Here is a 20,403-nt window from a genome sequence, read left to right on the forward strand (position 1 = left end):
TATAGATGTGAATTTAGCAGTTACAAGAAAGAAAGAAAGGAAGGAAGGAAGAGAGGAAGGAAGGAAGGAAGGATGGAAGGAAGGAAGGAAGGAAGAAAGGAAGGAAGAAAGGAAGGAGGAAGGAAGGAAGGGAGGAAGGAAGGAAGGGAGGAAGGAAGGAAAGAAAAAGTGGGACAGGAAGTTTATATCTGAACAGATGGCAAATAATAGCAAAATCTCTGCTATCAAGGTTAAAGTTAACAAAGGTGTACATTTGCCCAAGAACTTCTGGACTTTCTCTTTTTAAAAAAAATCAGCTTATATTGTTAACTGAACTATATAGAACTAACTTGATATTTGCATAATTTAAACTTCCCAATTATCTCATTTTTCAAAACCACTTTTAAAGTACAGTATTTGTACCCAAGACCTTAAATGTGACATTTCTTTACACATTCCTGAAGCATCCTTTTCTTCTAGCTTAGGAAGGGTTGTTTTTGTTTTTCTTTTTGTTTGTTTTGCAGGGGGATATAAATTCTCTCTAAAAGTTCTGCTTAACTAACTTTGTAGTTCCAATGCCTAGCACAGTATCTCAGTATCTTACATACAGTAGGTGCTTAATAATTTTTTTAAATTAAATGGAATGAAAACTTTTTCAAAGTGTACAGATTAATTCCTGTCATTATTAGATCAATCAACAAGTCTTAATCAAGCTCCTATTATGTGCCAGGCACTGTGCTAGGCACCAGGAATACAAGTACAAAGAATGGAACAAACCCCATTTGTTATGAATGGAGATTCAAATTTAGATCACACTTTGTGGTTCATTATTTATATGATATGAATAAAATACATAATTATATATAATATATAAATAGCTTCACTATTCACATTTATATAATACTTTATGGTTCTCAAATCATTTGCCTCACAAAACACTACAAGTTTGATAATATAAGTATTATTATTCCCCTTCAAGGCACAGAGTAGTAAAATGGCCTGTTCATGGTCATACAGCTGATAAGTGACAGAGCCAGGCTTGAACCCAGATCTTCTGACATTGAATTCAATACTCTTTCTACTACACTATTCTTTAGCTCCTGAAGAACTATGGTTTCTAAAATGCTTAATGATTGTGAAACTCATCATTATAATTCTTTATATCCATCTAAAAATGTTTATTAAGTACCTACTGGGTACAGAGCAATGTGCTAAATGCTAGACACAAAGGCACAAAGTTTAGATAAGGCAGAACTCTTGCCTTCATGGTCTTTACAATCTAATAGAGAGGAGCAAGATAAACAAATGCAGTTATAATTACAATATATAGTATTATATGATAAGTGCATTAGAGAGTTACATCATATGAGAACTGAGGAGAAAGGTCATTACCAACCAAAGGTAAGAATAGTTCTAAAGGCTGGTTCCTCTATACTATATATAGTGGAGGCCTATGTCTAGGACAGGCTCACTGCATAAATGCATAACGTTCAGTTAATGCGCAACAGTGTAGTTCTTAACCATGGCAGATAATTGAGGTGTTAATGCTTATTTCCAGTGATGTACTATAAAATACCATCCAGAAGCCAGAGAATCCAGCAGGAGCTGGAATTCTGAGGAGTCCTTCTTTTCAAATTTCCTGCCAATACTCCCTCCATCTTTCCCTCTTCTAGTTAGCTGACCTCCTCCTCCCCTAGAGACTCCAGCCTCCCCATTCCATTGTGACTCTTGGGCCCAGTCTTCCTTTCCTAATGGTGTTGAGTTGGACTCTCCAGTGCCACCCTTCCACCACTGCTCTATGGATAGAGCTGCCCGCACTTCAGTCCTTCAGGAAGAATAGGGGCCTTACAATTTTCACTGCATTTATGCCCTCCAGACTTCCAGGCATTGCCATGTAATCTGCCCAGGAGCCCTAAGGACTGCTCCCCGCCCCAGACATCAACTTTCTCCCTGCAGCTGAACCCTTCTTTCTATGTTGTCTCCTACAAATAGAATATTAGTTTCTTATCTCTCCTTTCTTTTTGTGTCCCTAGTGCTTGTGACACAACCATAAGATTTTAATAAACACATTTTCATTAATTCACCCATATAGGGTTTTTTTATGATACATATTAGAGCTAATATGTTTCCTTTACTGATTAAAAACTAAATAAAAACACATAAGACAATGATGTTACTTTATAAGCCATGCTAAGTGATAGATGAATGAGGATACCTGTGTTTATGGTAACATCCACCAATTATAGGACAGCCCTTTTTTTGTATATAATGTATTGTATATAATCTATTAGCTACTTTTATCAGAGGAGAGACAATTTGCCGTTGTGGACTGCATGCTGGACTTGGAGTCAGGAAGACCTGTGTTCAAAGGCCACCTTAGATACTTCCTAGTTATGTAACTGTGGACAAGGCACTTAACTTATTCTTTGTCCCTCCCATCTGCAAAATGAAGGCAATCCTTCCAGATCCCAATCTGTGATCCTGTCATTCTAAGCATGATAATAATACTCCAAAGGATCTGTGATCTCATATATGTGCATATGCCTTCCAGTAATGCAGACTGCAGATACCCCACAACTCTGTGACACTTCTCTACCCTCTTATTAACTCGAGGTCTACACAGCATGTTAGGAGTCTTTCTGAAGCCTTCTGCAAATTTCATGACATCACATTTATACTGATAGATCATGCAGACTGTCCTTTGGCTATCCTTCACTCCCTCCATGTGACCAGCCCTTATTTTTTTTTAACCAGGCTTACATTTTTCTGATGACATCCTTTATACCACTTATCCTAAATAATTCCCTGTTAAAATGTGTTCCTGCCTCTTCAAGTCCATCATTCACCTCTCCATTGTCCTTTGGGTGATATTTCAGTGGTTCAGAGCCAGTATTGTTCCATGATTCATAGCCATATAACATCACCAGAAGATATTGGCTTCAAAAATATGAATCTTTGCTTCAGTGAGAAGCTTGGGGTCATTAAAAGAATGTTATTAGTATTCAAAGATGATGCAGTTGACATCCCTCTTCCTGTTCAATTCTGGACCCAGCTCACTGACAATTTGCAATGTCTGTCCAAGATACACGCTTGCTGTTTTGTATGTGTATATGTATATGTCATCATCATTTACATATATATGTATGCATGCATACATGTATACTCATGGATACACATACACGTGCATGCACGCACACACACACACACACACACACACACACACACACAGACTGATGAATGAACTCTACGGTATGTTGCCAAGCCAGCTATATATCATAGACTGAACAATATCCATTTTTTATTCACTTGGTTTTCCTCCATAGTTAGGTCAAACTTTTCTGAGTGATTATGGATCTAATCTAAATCTAATTTATAGATCTAATCTAATCTAATCTAATCTAAAAGCCTCTTCTGTGCTCCAGTGTCTGATGCAATCTTCATAATGTCATTCAAAAACATAGGGAAGGAACATACGAGGACATTATCATACCAACGGCTCTTAACCTTTTTTGTGCTATGAATCCCTTTGGCAGTCTTGTGAAACCTATTGGCCCCTTCTCAGAATAATGTCTTTTTAAAAAAACGTAACATAAAACACATAGGATTACAAAGGAAACCATCTCTGTTTGCTTTTTAAAGCTCTTCATAACCTAGCCCCTTCCTACCTTTCCAGTTCTCTTACACCTTCCTCTTCTCCATGTATTCTGTGTTTCAATGGCACTGGCCTCCTTGCTGCTCTTCACACAAGACATTTCATCCAGTATTTCATGGACTATTCCCCCATACCTGGAATGCTTTCCTTCCTGATCTCTGTCTCCTGGTTTCCTTTAAAGCTAAAAGAAGTCTTTCCTAATCCTTACTTATACCAGTTCCCTCCCTCTGTGATTGTCTCCAATTTATCCTGTATCTTGTTCAGTTGTTTGCCTGTTGTCTTCCGCATTAAACTGTGAGATCCTTCTTTTTCAAACTTTCCTCATATCCCTGACACTTAGCACTGTGTCTGGAACATATTAAGTGTTTAATAAGCCTGTTGACTAACTGACTTGGACACCTGAACAATCAGTATTCATTGAGTCAAGGAACATTCAATACCATTTCCTAAATGGTCAGTGCTCAACAAATGATACATATCCCTACTGCAGGAGCAAATGTATGTTATTGGTCACATAGAGCACTCACAGAACAAAATCATCAACACTAGCCAATGCCAAATCAAATCAAATATCCATAAAAGTTGATTATCAGAGTCATTTTCATGGGAGAAGTAGGGTATTCTAAGGTATCAATGGTTTCCCTAGGGAAACTGACATGGTTCTTCAATGTAATGGGGCTTAGTGCAGGATAGATTAAATGTAAGGTATGAGCTCCTCACCAACACTGTGTTGATGCCAATGGTAGTCTATATAAGTACTTTTGTATCTTAAGTTAACACAGAATCTATGAATCAAAAATGGGCCATAGAGATTTTGTTCACACTTAACAAAGATACATTACTTCTCTGAATGCAACTCTACCACCCGGACTCCAAATGTCAGATAAGTGTGCCTACTGCCTTTCTTTTGTGGTTGCCTTTCAGAAGTCTTCAGTTCTTAATCTTGAAATGCAGCGATTCTTTCTCAACTCAAAACATAACAGGAAGCTTACTTTGCAAAAAGCAAGCTTAGGAAAAGAATCCTCTCATTCACTCTTGATAGGATATATGTCTGGTTTGGCCAAGAATCTTAGTTGTCTATACACTCAAGGACACATCTATAATCACATTTATCAGTAGAGTCACTAGTTACCAAAGAGAGAATGATAATATTTAATGCTTGTTTAGCAAGCATTACCAAGAGTATATGTATACATTACTGCATTTAATCTTAATGCCAATCTTCTGTGGAGAACAGGCAGGTATCATTATGTCTATTTTACAAATGAAAAAAAAAAAACGAGGCACAAAGAAATTAGGTGACTTGCCCTGAGTCCTAGAGCTAGATAAGATGGAACTAGAACTCATGTTACCCTTTTTTTCTTCTGTTATTATTTCCATTACAATTGGCAGTTCTCCAAAGGAGGTTAAAGACTAGACCCAGAGAAGTATTCTATAACAAATATATGTTTTTTCTTCTTAAATGGTCATATAACAAGACAATAAAACCCAGATTTTTAAAAATTACCTCTTTGAGGCAGCCCATGAAGTTGTTGCTGACAGGAGAGCCTGGTAGGTCGGCAGTACTGGGGCTCCCTCCCACATAAAAGAAGTCATCTGAGCCCAGCATTGTGTAGTCCTCTTGTGTGTAGCCTGTTGTGGTGAGGATTCCATCCACTGAAATTGTCACCTATTTGAAGGATAAAAGGGGAAAAAAAGAAAATCCCAGCAATGACCTTACAGTCTTATGAAGGACTTAGTGCTGTCCCTACCTGTCTTATCACTTTTCTTAAAGTTTTGGTGAGGAGTCTTGTTTTGGTATGTTCAGCCAAGTTCCATTTTCTGGTCTGCCTTCCTTCCCAGGATTAAATCTCTGATTTTCCTTTCCTTAACCTTTGGATGGTTCACTGTTATTACCAGGCTGAGGACTTGTTCAGCTTTGTTGGACAGTCTTTCTTCAGGCAGGCTAGAAAATGGAACGTCCTCAAAGACATCCCTTGTCTCAAGTCATTGTTAAAATGATTATTCATTTTTTTTTAAAATGATTGTTATTTATGGTGGTTAGTGGGAAAAAAAAGCAAAGGAGACATTTCCACAATGGGGTTTGGTTTTGGTTTGGGGTTTTCTGTTTGTGTGTTTTTTTGGTTTGGGTTTTTGGCTCACAGCACGCTGACAAACATGCATTCAGGGAAAGGAAAGGAGAAAAGTCTCACTTTTGAAACATGTTATGGATGATGCATGCCATGGACTGCCCCAGATGTCAACCCCTGCCCTCCCATTGCTATTGCCATCTTCTCCATCACCACCACCACCACCACCAAAAGAAAAAGAAAAAGAACCCCAAACAAAAAGCTGAACTTGTAACAAAGAAAATAATGAGGGAGCAAATCACCAAAATGAAAAAGAAAGAAGTGATGCCCCCCAAAAGAACAGAGAGTGCTTTCACACCCAAAATTCATGAGAAGCAGTGGATAGAAAGAAAAAATAGAGATCGCAAAGCGTGCACACACCATACTCTGACACGCCCATGCTAAAATTATCTAGAGCTAAGAGAGGAAGAAGAAGAGAGATGAGGGATGGTGAAGCAGAGGAGAAAGTTCAATTAAAGAAAGATTCATTTCACACTTGCATGCATTAAAAAATGAAGAACAAAATGGGAACAAAAACTTCAAAAATTAAAAAAAAGATACCCTTCCCCCTTCCTGCCCTCTTGCCAAAAAAAAAAAAGAAAGAAAGAAAAAAAGAAAAAGAAAGTTCAATTCCAACCCCAAAATATATGAAGAATGTGAGGGAAATGAAGGAGGATTAGGAGAAAGAGAGAAGAAAGTGAAGTGAAGTTTATTGTTAAGAAGTTGTTAGTGACTAGGAATAAGATGAAGGAAACAAAATGGTGATGCTGGTGGTGAAATCACGAGACAGGAACATGCCATGCAGAGATTGAATGGGGCGGGGGCTGGGAGGGGGACATAGTTGCAGAGATCCTTTTGGCCACAGTAGGGGAGAAAGGTGAAAGAAGGGAATGGGAGCTGGGGAGGAACAGGAAGGAGAGAGACAACTTCCCTAACCAGTTCATCTATGGCAGCCATTGCCATAACAAATGGGAAAAAGTAAAGGGAGGGTACAGTGGGTTTGGGGGGTAAAGAGAAGAAAAGAAGATAGAGAAGGAGATAAAGAAAGAAGAGAGACATCAATCATAATAAATTTTAGGCTCTAGTGCATTTCTGAGCTAATCCTTTAGAGAAGAAAAGAAATGGAAGAGAAAGGAAAGGAAAGGAAGGGAAGGAAGGGAAGGGAAGGGAAGGGAAGGGAAGGGAAGGGAAGGGAAGGGAAGGGAAGGGAAGGGAAGGAAAGGAAAGGAAAGGAAAGGAAAGGAAAGGAAAGGAAAGGAAAGGAAAGGAAAGGAAAGGAAAGGAAAGGAAAGGAAAGGAAAGGAAAGGAAAGGAAAGGAAAGGAAAGGAAAGGAAAGGAAAGGAAGAGGAAAGGAAAGAGGAAAGGAAAGAGGAAAGGGAAAGGAAAGGAAGCTAAACTGGAACCATTCATTTTTTTTAAATCTCTTGTGAAAAATAAAAAGAAAAAAAGTGGAAAAAATGGGTTCCCCATTCAGCCCCCAAATAAACTAAGTCCCATTTCCAGAACAGTGATGTTCTTCTTCAGTTTGTTTTTGTAAAGAAAAGGTAAAATATTTGTAAAAGGTGTCATTATTTAACTTAATAGAAATAAAAGAAGTATAAAGAGGACAAAAGGGGAGTTCAGGGAGGAAAAAGGGGGTAACACACGGCAAACCCAAAATAAGAGACAATAAGAATGATATCTACCAGACAATGTAGTTTGTTTACCATAGCGTGTCCAATGCCTGAGTGCTTTGCGGAAAAGGGGGAAGAAAGGAAATTAAAAAATTTTGAACAGAACGATTGTTAATTAAAAAAACTAAAAACAAAGATGAGTCGTTAGGGTGTTAGTACATTAGTCGGTTAGTAAAATGACACATTGCATGAATGATCTCGTGTTAGTCTTTCAAAAAAAGGCACCCAACACAGAAAGAGAGAGAGAGGGGAAGACAATGTGAGCAGGACCCTATGGGAAACTCTGTCACCTTGGGCCCAGAAGGGAGAGAAGCTGCATTCCTCCCTGCTACCTCCATTTCCCTCCTTTTTTTTTTTCCTGAATACCGTTCCTTTGCCCAAACTTCATTCCAGTTAAAATTGGTATAATACTTACTTTCCAGGACTTCTTGTGAGCAAAAGCTACCCTTTACCCCGTTCCCACCCCCTAATACACTTGCACTGCAAGAAAAGACTCCATTAAGTTGTTGTGTAACACACTCATATATATGTAGCTAGGTGGATGTTGCCAAGAAGTCAATATGTTTGGTATACCCTTCTCCTCTTGTCTAAGAGCAGAAAGAACTGAATCGCATATGTTTTACTTACTTAGTTTTACCATCCTATGTACTCTAGGATTGTACTCTAGGCGTGAAGTCTGCTCCCTTGATTTTTAGGGACATTGAAACATTGGAGGAGTAAGTAAAATACATCTCTCTTTATCATACCCTTGCATTCAGAACTCACCATGAAACTTGTAATTGTCTTCACTGCCCAACATAGGGCAGAATCTGCTTTATCTGCCACTGGACCAGAATGACATCTGCTGGATTCTAACCCCTGCCCGTCCTGTCTCAAAGTCTCTCTTCCTTTTACAGGGCTTTCCAATTGCTTTGATTTTTTTAAAAAATGTCTTTTGAGATGTACAGGGTGTGTGCCAGGAAGGTTAAATATTACCCAAAGAGCTCTAAAATGCAATCTCTTAATGGATTGGATCAGCTCCATTTGCTGCTAATAAAATAAATGATTGTTGGATTGGATCGGATTGCTAAACTGCCAACAGAGTCTTGAGCTGGGAGGCTGGTATCACCATTTTGGCTTATGTGATTTGGGCAATTTGGGGACGCAGAGGTAAAGCCACCCTCATGGTCATGGGATCAAGTCCCCTCAACCACAAGGGGACAGAGTCTGTGAAAGCCAGCCAGCATTTAGTGACCCAGCCCAGGGTTCTATACTGCTTCTTTGTATTGGAAACATAAGTAGTAGCTGATCTTGGCTCTGTCTTTACCTAAAGACAGAACTATGAATCAGGGACTATCCCAAAGACATCTGAAAACAAAAGAAAAATTTAAGACCACTATCATTAGCAAGGAATGCCTTGGAGAAACTGAAAGTGATCTTTCAGCTCCTTCAAACAGATTGCTTGCTGGAAAAGTAATTTAATCTTCCTGATAAAACTCAGAAAGGTTGCTATTATCTAGCTATTAAATATTTAGGAATACACCCATCATCTGCTAGGACAGGAAAATGGGAGACTCCCAAATCACCAAACTAATCCTTGGAAAAGTACTTAAAATATGACTTTTTAAAAATTCTGTACAAATAGATTGGGATTATTTAGTGTTAAATGATCACATTTTAAAAATCAACTCTTTGCTTCCCCAATATCTCCATCTCTTCAGAAAAATGCTCTTGGCCACACAGATGTAGTCAGGGGTTCAATGAAGCAGGACTGTTCTGGGTACACTTTCCCCATGAGAGTTGAACATTCCTTCTGCCAAGAGATACACAAAATTCAAACAGCTCCTCCAAGAGATTTCACTGGAGTGAGAGCAGTGAAAAGATGCTTATGCCATTTTTACTTAAATGAATCCCTGGCATTGGGCAGAGGCAAAGTCACCTTCAAGGCATAATGCACGGTCCTGTGAATTATATGGATGTCACAGTGAATGTAGCACCTAGACACAGATGAGATCATAATCTTTATGGAACATAAGGTGTTTTGCATATTTAGCCACCCTGTATGGCTGGAAAGTGTTGTAATCACCATTTCACAGGTGGGAACCATGATACAAAAGGTTAAGTAAGTGACTTGCCCAAGGTCACAGGGAGAGATTGTGTATAAGGCTGGTGACAGAACCCCAGAGGCCTGACTTCATGTCCTGGGACAAGGCTGGATCTAACTTAAGTGGATCCCAAAGCTGGCATCAATCAATTAAAATAGCAGCCCAACTGCATTTAGTTTTTCTCAGCATTAGTTACTTCTGTGTCTAAAGGATGACTTCATTTTAAGAGCGTGCATTTCTTAATTTGTTTATAGTACAGATGAAGCTAACTCCATCTTGTCTCGATTAAAAATTTCCCAGTAGGCTGAAAAACTATACCAGGTGAAATATTAGAGTATCCAGAAAAACACTTGTTTGGTTAATGAGGATAATGAAATTGTTTCTACTCCTAATAGAAAAGTACTAACTCATCACCAGCGAAATATCTCAAGGGTGTTATTGTGTACCTGCCAGTCAAAGCTATCAGCCAAGCAGGAAAAAAGGTCTTATTTCCACTTTCCAGCCTGATCCCTGTAGTTCAAGGGTATCAGTCTCTAATATTTTAGCAAATGGGAATTTTATATGACTTCTCTTAGCTGCTGAGGTCTTACCCAGAAATAAACAAATAAATAAAATTTAAGAAAGCATCAACATGAGAGGTCCTTGACCTCAGAGGAAAATCAAAGAGTAGTGATTCCAAAATGGATTATCTAAGTACATTAAGATGATTAGAGGCTGTTATGTCATTCTTGGCCCCTTCACCACAAATGGAATAGTCTCATAGCAATGCTTACCTGGCATTCCTTGACCTGAGAAGGGACATTAGGAATACTGTATAAACTTTTGTCATTCATTCAGCAATACATATCACTTCTTTATCAGCCAGTAAACATATGCAAATTCCTGTCAGTGCCCTTGTCTACATATTAAATTAATGAGACACTAAATTGGTCAAGATTACTTGACAAGGCCATTTTGGGGGCACTCACATAGTGTTTACTGATTAATAAGACATCAATGATGTGTCCCATCTGAGTTAAATGACAAATTCACAAACAGTTTTTTAAAAAAAAACCCTCCAGGTTGCAACATGAATATACAGATGTCAGGATATCCACTGACCTTGACTGGAGATAAATTTCATTTAGGGACATAGAGGGATGAGTTTTTATTAGAAATGAAAACAGTTTCCCTCTGATAGGGCTCTCCAGCTAAGAGTGTTATCACCTGACGGAGTTGCCTGGCTTAGAATAGGCAAGCGATGGGAATTCCCCAGCACGGACAGAACCAGGAAAAGCTGCTCCAAAGTTGACTTTTTAAATTGGGTCCTTCCACTTTCCAGGGCTCCCAGACAACTGAAGAGTCTCGTAGCCAGAGACATGAGCAATAAAGTAGGACCACGGCACCAAAGAACAGAGAAACAGAGGAATTCAGAGAGATTCTGGCCAATCAATTCCAAGGCTAAAGGTCAAAAGGAAATAAATAAAAGAAAAAGGAAGAGGAAAGGAAGACTTTGGGGAGGTAAGTTAAAATCATGACATCATGGCAATGATTAACTTAACTGAAAAGGAAAACAGAAACAAAAAATGAAGAAAAACTCCCAAGCAGCAACATCCTAATTGAATTTAACAATAATATTACTGATAAGAATCCAATGTAATTAAGGAAATGATTTTTAAAGAAAAGAAAAGCATAGCAAAAGGAGATGAAAGTATTTTTAAGTTTTATCATCTATTCAATTGAATTTCTTTTCTTAAATAATGAGTGAAAAAATGTGAATTGAACTATGGAAAGAAGGATACCTCGACCGTTTTTCTTGTATCATCTTGAAGAAGGGGAGATGTTAGCATACTTCTATAGGCTTGATTGGCATTCCTACACCCTCTCCACCTTTCCCATCATCTGACCCATAATCTTCTACCTCAACTAACCTAAGAAGAATGCCTTCCTGGCATTTTCTCCCTTTCACCATTACCTGCCGAAGGTTGCGGGTCACTTTGACATCATGCCAGGCGTTGTCATTGAACTTGCCATTCACGGGTTCCACAATGGCCTCAAAGGCCCCTGACCCGAGGTTAATGACTAAGGAGACCGCACCATCTTTCAGTGCCAGGTTGACATAATCAGCTGATTTGCCTGTGTGTAGGATGAGTCCATTCCGTTGCCACGTCTTAAAGGAAAGGGTGATCTCGTCGCTGCTGCTCTGGATTGGGTTCTGAGACAGGTCATAGCACAGGTACTCGGAGCCTCGGAAGGTGGCCACATTCTCATCTCGTGCTGCAGGCAGAGAAAAGAGGGGAGAAAAAGAAAGGAAATAGAGTTAGTACTTGGGTAGCTGGGTTCAAATCTGCTACAGGTACCAAAAAAAGAATATACTCAGAAGACATCAAAAGCCCAATAATAACAATTTACCTTTCCCCTGATTGCTGCATGTAACACTCAACTGAAATATAAGAAAGATAGGGAAAAGGACCCACATGTACAAAAATATTTATAGCAGCTCTTTTTTGTAGTGGCAAAGAATTGGAAATTGAGGGTTTGCCCATCAATTGGGGAATGGCTGAACAAGTTGTGGTAGATGAATGTAATGGAATGTAACGGTGCTACAAGAAATGATGAGCAGGCAGACTTCAGAAAAACCTGTAAAGACTTATATGAACTGATGCTGCCTGAAGTGAGCAGAACCAGGAGAACATTGTACACAGTAACAGCCGCACTGTGTGATGACTAACTTTGTTGGACTTACCTCTTCTTAGCAATGCAAGAATCTAAGACAACTCCAAAAGGCTCATGATAGAAAGTGCTGTCCACATCCAGAAAAAAGAACTATGGAGTCTGAATGCAGATCAAAGCATATTGTTTGCTCTTTTTTTTTGTTTGTTTCTTGTGGTTTCTCCCATTGGTTCTAATTCTTCTTTACAATATGACTAATGTGAAAATAAATGAGTTTAATGTAAATGTATATGTTGAGCCATATCAATTTACATGCTTTCTCTGGATGGAGGGAGGGGGGAGATGGGAAGAAACTTTAGAACTCAAAATTTTATGGAAGTGAATGTTGAAAACTAAAAATAAATAAATAAATTTATTATTTAAAAAAATCCAGAAACCAATTTTAGTATTACTTCTTCTAAACAAAAGACACACTCAATGGGTTTTGAAATAGGTAACTCTGAACATTCAAGTCCTGTAAGACAGATAAAGGTGGGGGGAGAGGGAAAATCCAACACATTAAAATAGTATGTTGGTCTCCCATGTCCATTTGATTTTTGTATTCCTACATGGGAGAAGGTGTTTATATAACTAAAAATTCAGGGGATGAATGTTCTCACGTTTGTTTTGTTTTGCCACTGACTGTAATTGCTATCTAATGCCTCAGCTTTCTTCATTTATCTAATGAGGTGAAACGGTGTGTTCAAACTTTTCTCTCTCTCAGTATATGGTAAATAAATAAACTGATCAATTAAATTACTTTGGGCTAAAACATAACATTTTTCTCTATTATAAAGTGCTCTCCATCACAGAGATCCTTTGCAAAGATGAGGGCAAGATCTAGAACTTTTGATTCTGCTTATTTAATGACTAGATTACTTATTTTCCCTTTCTATGCACAAATTAGGTTAGCAACAGGTTCTACTTTCCATATGCCAATACATGAAGGATCTTTCATTGAAGCTTCCCCTTCCTTCCTTCCTTCAAATCACATACAATCTATCTATAACCTACTACAATGTAGACTCCTTGAGAGTAGGGATTATTTCATTCTTTGTGTTCGTAGGCCCCACATCTAGCAGAGAGTAACTGAGCACACTCCCTGGCACATAGTACATGTATTGTAACTATTCTATTTCTCTATTATAAATATTTTTTGATTTATTAGCAGTAGATTACTGAGTCCTATAATGTTGCTTGAGGCACACAGATGTTGCGCCTTGTCTAGGATGAAACAGCTAATAAGCACTAGAGGCAAAATTTGAACCTAACCCTAATTCCACCTCCAACATTCTATCCATAATGCCACACACTATTCATTTTCCATAAAATAACTTTAAATAAACAATTTTACCAATTTTGTACAGTGGATTTTTGTCTAGGAATGGATTTGACCAGATGAACACTGAGGTCCCCTTGGTTGTTTAAAGGCTACCTAAGCTACACTTAGAACATCTAGATGGCTCAATGGATACAGCACTGAGCCTGGAGTCAAGAAGACCTGAGTTCAGATCTGACCTCAAACACTTAATAGCTATGTGACCCTGGGCAAGTCACTTAACCTTATTTGCCTCAGTTTCATCATTTGTAAAATGAGCTGAGAAGTAAATGGAAAACTACTCCAGTATCTCTGCCAAGAAAGCTGCCAATGGGGTCATGAAGAGTTAGACGCAACTCAACAACAACAACAAGCTACACTTAGGTGGGGGGAAAACAAACGCGACATAATTTTAAATTAATGTTCTACCACTCTCTGATGAAACCTTGACCCGGAACCGTGACACTCTTCAGAAATTACATTGGGAAATGAATACAAAGCAGGTGGGGAGAGGTGGGACGGGAACACAAGGTCTTAACAATGAATCCACGTTAGAAAGTTACAAACAAATCTTTCTCTGTTTAATAATGAAATCTCCTCCATGTGTTAAAATCCAACTGGACCCCTGCTCTACAAATTTAAAAGTAATGATAATCCAGAATTGATGGTGATGAATCCAAAAGAATTATCATTATTAAGCTATTTTCCCAAGACATAGGTTTTAGAAGTACTAAATACACAGTCAGCAGCCACCTACATGTGGGATAGTTTATTTGTGTACACATATGTTCTTTGTGGTCCTTGGCTTGCATCCATGGAGCAATAAGGAAGATAATAGTCTTCCTCCTTGGGCACATTTGGAGGCATGTACAAATGAAATAACTGAATCTTCCTAGGAGTAACGATCCCTTTCACCTTCCTGCCCACCCATTTTCTCATCACGCCCTGGCCATGGTAGCAACACAGAATCATGGAATTTCCAAGTTCAAGAAACCTCAGCGTTCACCTAGTATAAATCATATCCATAAAAGAATACCCACAATCAAGCACCTGAAAATGGCCGTCCATCTGCTTCATAAAGACTTGCAATGCAAGCTAACCAATTACCCCACACCTATCAAGAAAATCCATTCCACTTTCAGATAGCGCTAATCATTGGAAGGTTTTTTCTTTATGTTGCCTCTTTGCAACTTCCCTTCATTACTCTTACTCTAACTCTCTGGGGCCAAATAACCCACATGATAATCTTTCAAGTAATTGAAGACAGCTATTTTGACCCCCTCAAAAAAAAAAAGAAAAAGAAAAAAAGTTTTTTCCTCTTCCAAGTTAGTTGGACATGTGACCAATGTTATTGACATGATTGATTGACAACTGTGTAACCTTGAAGAGTTTGATTTCTCAAAAATTTTTCATTCTGTAAAAGGAAAAAAGGATGAGATATCCACTCTCCCCTCTGTACAGAGAATATTTCATGTCACCAGCCATGTATCCTTTTTGAATCACCTCAGAAGAAGCAGTGTTCTTCACCCTTAGAAAGGATGAGGTTACAGGTAAAGTAGTGGAAGGGGTCATGTAGGAAGGAGGTTGGAATAAAATTGACCCTGCTTTGGCATCAGTGGCAGCTTGTAATAGTTATGGGCTGGTATATGGGCTGAGTATTGACTGGGTGTGGGTTGGCTTGAGATGGATAATTAACTGAACTGACAAAGGACTCTTTAGCTGTAGGTACTGTTTATTGACCAATAACTAAAAATCAATTACCCTGAAAGATTTGGCTCTGATTTTCATTAGTTAATAATGCAACTACAGTCAGTTTGGGTTCCCCAGTAGAGCCTTGAACCCAATGGGATGTGACCAGGTTGTTAAATAAGAAGTTGGGCCTGAGTGGAAAAAGGATGGCAATCCAAAGTGTGAGGGACGGGAGCTTTGGTGGCAGACTCCAACCAGAGATGTGCTCACAGAAGAATCCATTTCACATCATCGCTGCGAAGAAGCCATCAGAGGCGCCTCATTAACCAAAAGAAGTTGCCTGCAATGCAACTTCAGATGTGCTGCTTCTTCCCCAGCAACATGAGGTAAACAAGGGGGAGAGTTCTTTACTCTCTGTCCAAGTTACATCCATGTACCTATTCTCCCCGGCTTATTAACCATAGCCAAGAACTGTTAAGCTCAACTCCTTATCAGTCATCACAACCCTCATTGAAGCACTTAAGGAAAATAAATTATACTTCCTGTCTTCAGGAAGTAGGACAAGTTACCCCTCCTTTTTTTTCCTCTTCATAATAGTACCACCATTCTCCCGGTCACCCAGGCTAAAAACGGCCACAACATGTTTTTTTTCTCCCTTGCCTCCCACATCCAATAAATTGTTAAGTCCTATTAAGCTGACCACAGCAATATTTCTCAACCTGTCCCTTTCCATTTTCATTGCCATTACTATCCTAAATCATGTCCTTCAATCATCTTCTGATTTGTCTCCTTGCCCCCTAATTTCTCCCCCTTTCCATCTACCCTATATACTGTTTCCAACTCACTCTCAGGTTACAGAGAAGTTACCTCAGAGGTCATAATATCATAGATTCAGAGTTGTAAGAGATCTCAAATACCATATGGTTGAAGCACCTCATTTTATAGCTGAGGAGACTAAGACCCAGGGAAGTTAAATGACAAAGTCATATAAGTTGTAAGCATCAGAAGCAGAATCTGAATCCCAGTCCTCTTGACTCTAAAATAAGTGTACTTCCCACCATACCATATGCCCTGGTTTTAAAATGTAGGTCCTAGTTTCAGGTCCTCGTATAAGTATCCTAAAAGATTAAAAAAAAAGTCTGATCACAGCTCCCCTTTGGTCAAAACATTTTGAGAACTCTCCTTGATCTAAAAAGCACAAACTCTTCTGCCTAACATTTAATTCTCTTCACAATTTGGTCTAGACATGTTCTACCCACTCTATTTACCATTTCCCCCTTCATACTGAAAGATACTCTATACTCCTGCAGAAGATGTAATTTGAATTGGGTCAGGAAGGAAGCCCAGGAAGCCAGGAGGTGGATGTGAAGAAGGCAAGATTCCAGGCATGGGAGTCAGCCAGTAAAAAGTCAAAAGATGGAGTGTCATGTTCAAGGTATAGCAAGCAGACCAGTGTAGATAAATCATAGAGACTGTGAAATATAGAAGAGTGCAAGTAGACTGGAAAGGTAGGAAGGAGCCACTGTATGAAGAGCATTAAAAACCAAACAGAACATTTAATATTTGATTCTGAAGATAAGAGAGAAATGGTGGAGTTTATTTCATAAGGGCAGGGGAGTAACATGGTCAGATCTGTACTTTAGGAAAATCCATTTGGCAGCTGAATGGAGGACAGATTGGAGTGGGAAGAGGCTTGAAGCAGGGAGACCAGTGAGCCAGCTGTTAGTGAGTTCAGGCATGAAGTGATTAAGGTCCATATCCAAAGGTGACTGTGTGAATAGAGAGAAGGGGATGTAGAAAAGAAATATTGTGAAGGTAGGAACAAGCCTTGACATCAGATTGGACATAGAGGGTGAATGCAAGTGAAAAGTCAAGGATGGCACCAAGATTGTAAGCCTGGGTAACTGGGAGAATGGCAGTGCTCTCAACAGTAATAAACCAGTAGACAAGAGGCAAGTGTTTGTGGGGGGAAGATAATCTGATCCTAAAACATTCTGTATTCCCATCATCCAGAAGTGATCCTTCTTTCCAAATTAATCATAGCACTTGGTACCTCTCATTGTATTTTTCATATCTTACTTCATTTGTAGTTTATTTCTTTCAAGTCATATTTCCCCCAACCAGACTGTCAACTTCATGAGAGCAGAGACCATACCATATATCTTATTCTATTTTCTATCCCTCCCGTGTTGAGCATGGTCCTTTGAACATAAAGTTGACTGAATTGACACCTGAGGGTGACTAATGAAGTGCAATCGTCATTGCGAAGCATTTTCTCACAGTCCCAGATTTCCAAAGAGCTGCATGCATGATCAGTAGCCACCTCTGTGATGATGTGTGTGGTCCTTGGCTCAACATACGGTATATTATTGGGCATCTTCTATAAACATGCAAATCAAACCTTGTAAGCCCACTCAATTAAGACAACTGGGTAGGAAAAGAGCACTTTTAAAGATAAGTCTAAATTAATCACAGAGTACACTTCTAAAGGAGAAATGTTTGACACAGGGTAATAAGATAAGCAGCAACTACTTAGCATGTTAAAGAGTGCTTAATGTTTTATGCTTGAATATTAATTTACCTAGAGGCCACTATGGTATAATGAGCAGAGTGTGAGGGTTGAAGCCAGGAAGACCTGGGTTCAAATCCAGCTGCTGATTCTTTTTAGCTGTGTGACCCTGGACAAATCTCTTAACCACTATATTTCCCTAGGAACAGGGTGGTAAACTACATTCTTAGAGGATTTCTCACACCAGGAGTCCCCAATGCAGGTGAAATCACAGCTCTTTTACATAGTTCTGTACATTAATTCACATCAAATAATCCCATACTACACTCAAAAATAAGTATTAATCCCATTTTACAGATTGTTCCAAGGTAACCTTCTGAATCAAGATTCAAGCTAGAAACAGAGACTGATCCTAGTTCAAAACTAGCTCCTCTTTGGTGAAAGAGTTCATCATAATTACACAATGTAAGAGACAGAAAGAAGCATTGGAGATTGTCTGGCCCAGCGCTTTCATTTTAGCAGTGAGAAAACTAATACACAGGAAGGTTAAATCACTTGCCCAAGGACATATAGCTTGTCAGTGGCAGAAACTGAAGGAAGTTGAGCTGTTCTCAAATTATTTCCTCATCCATTTTGAAGAATAACAATATGTTTCCTCCCATTTCATGCACACCTTATGCTGATGATGTAATATTCACCACTATATACTCTCCAAAAGTCCTGCGGAGCTCTGGAGAGCTTTTAAGGTCAGCTACAGAACATTCAGATCTCAAAGGAGCTGAACAGGTAATAAATACATTGTACTCATGTGAATCCTATTTATTGATTCTTTCTCTTGACCTCACCCTTTGGAGTATCTCTCAGCTCCCTCCTCCCCTCTCCTACTCAGAGAATGTATAACACGATCCTTTCGAGTGAAGAAATCATACTGATGACATTGGCATGGAGAGAATGAAGCAAAAAATAAAACAAGAAATAAAGGGGAAGTGAGAAGATGCTTATGTAAATCATATGCATATTTATGCTAATGTTGATGCAATTAGACCAAGGAAGTTTCTATATAACCAAGTGTTACCCTATGCAAATATCTAGCAAAGACTACTTCCCTAGTTCTGCCGTCCCCAACTTCCCAAATTCTCAGTTCAATAATGAATTTGCTTCCTTATCTCATAGTTGGTTGACAAAAATACCACTTCTCCATCTGTCCTACCCTTCTCTTATGTCAAAGGCCAATAAATTGTTGAAAGTCTAAAACATGTTTAAGATAATCAGAATCATTTCAAAGATGGCTTAGGGGACTATTTAAAAGAAAAGAATTGTGACCTAGGCTAACAGGGGAAAATATAGTGGGGGGAAAATAAATCCCATGAGACTTGTGCCTAGACAGAACATTGCGTTAAGTTACCAAAACTCAGAAAGGGAAGAGCAGGCAAGGCCCATTTTCATAGTGCTGTCCTTTGCTAACATGGAACTAGAAATACATAATCTGTTTGTCAGCCCATGAGAACCTACTGAAGGCAGTAATGATGGGGGTGGTGCAGGAGAGGAGAGGAGCCAGTAGCTACATCTGAGGAACAGTAGATGTTCTACTCAAGGCTATACTCAGCAAGTTCTAGATCAAGTTCTAGAAGGAGAGGAGAGGAACCTAGAAGGTTGACTCTTCATAAAAGATGCTGACATCTCAAAGCTGAGGAAAGATGAATTCATCCCTACGGAGCTGCAAAAATCTCCATGCAAATTGTGACCGTTATTTATGCGAGTTGTTAACAGGGAGATGGTTACTATTATTTATTTCCTTTGTGTGGTATTTTACCATTTTGTCTTTATTCTTTTTTGGCCTAGACCTGTGATTTCATTAGCGTAGGGAACTCCCAGTGAGGAAACTGCCTCTACTGCCACAGATCACCAACTATTCTGCAACTTATTCTTAGGGAGTTGCCTGGGAATGTACCAAGAGATTAAGTGATTTAGCCACAGTAACATAGGTGTGTGTCAGAGGCAGGACTCGAACCCAGATCTTGTGGACTCTGAGGTTGGCTCTCGATCCACCATTTCTCTCAAATTAAACAATTAATTTTGAGGAAAAAATGTGAAGCCTCATTCCTTCCATGGAATTTGCACATTGGAAGTACTGCCCCTGCAACTTCTCCTTCTGCATGGATAGCTCCTCTTCATACCCACCTCTTAAGGAGGTAACCTAGGCCAGCTACGTTTCCTTCCTCTACAGGCTAGACTTCCTCTACCATGTCCCTGCCACAAGTGCCTTTCTTATCCCAACCCCTTTTTTGTGTGGTCTTCCTCCATTAGAATGTAATGTACCCTCCTTGAGGATAGGGACTATCTTTCTACTTGTATTTGTATTCCCTCATGCTTAGCACAGTATCTGGCATGTAGTATACACTTAACAAATTCTTGTTGACTGACTGAAGAAAAAAAAAAAGCAAGAAAATATAGGATTTAGAGATGGAAGATACTATACAGATCATCTTTTTCAGAACAATCAATTTTATAGCCATCAAAACTTAGATCCATGGAGGTTGTGATTTGCCCAAGGTCACATAGGTTAAAATTAGAGCTCAAATTAAAAGGCAAATGCATCATCCAATTCATATCTGTAGCTGTTCTTGTAACCCACAGCTAAAAGAGGCTGAAATAATTGATCTGCCAGCCTATCGCAATAACTGCCCTTCCTCTCTTTC

General features: G+C 39.0%; 1 protein-coding gene across 5 annotated transcripts in view; it reads right to left on the reverse strand.

Moving 5' to 3' along the window:
- NRXN3 (neurexin 3) overlaps nucleotides 1–20,403 on the reverse strand; it is a 2,091,311-nt gene that overhangs the window by 1,467,204 nt on the left and 603,704 nt on the right. For all 5 annotated transcript variants that reach the window (XR_013485433.1, XM_078151451.1, XM_078151449.1 and 2 more), the window contains exons 5-6: nucleotides 11,452–11,753; nucleotides 5,139–5,300 (exon numbers count right to left, since the gene is read on the reverse strand). Coding sequence is in view for 4 of the 5 variants with exons in the window: in XM_078151451.1 (XP_078007577.1) it covers nucleotides 5,139–5,300; nucleotides 11,452–11,753 (464 nt within the window). In the remaining variant the exon portion in view is untranslated. The remainder of the gene's footprint in view (nucleotides 1–5,138; nucleotides 5,301–11,451; nucleotides 11,754–20,403) is intronic.

Source organism: Phascolarctos cinereus, unplaced genomic scaffold, assembly GCF_003287225.1.
Source record: "Phascolarctos cinereus isolate Bilbo 61053 unplaced genomic scaffold, phaCin_HiC Scaffold_3;HRSCAF=262, whole genome shotgun sequence".
NCBI lineage: Eukaryota > Metazoa > Chordata > Mammalia > Diprotodontia > Phascolarctidae > Phascolarctos > Phascolarctos cinereus.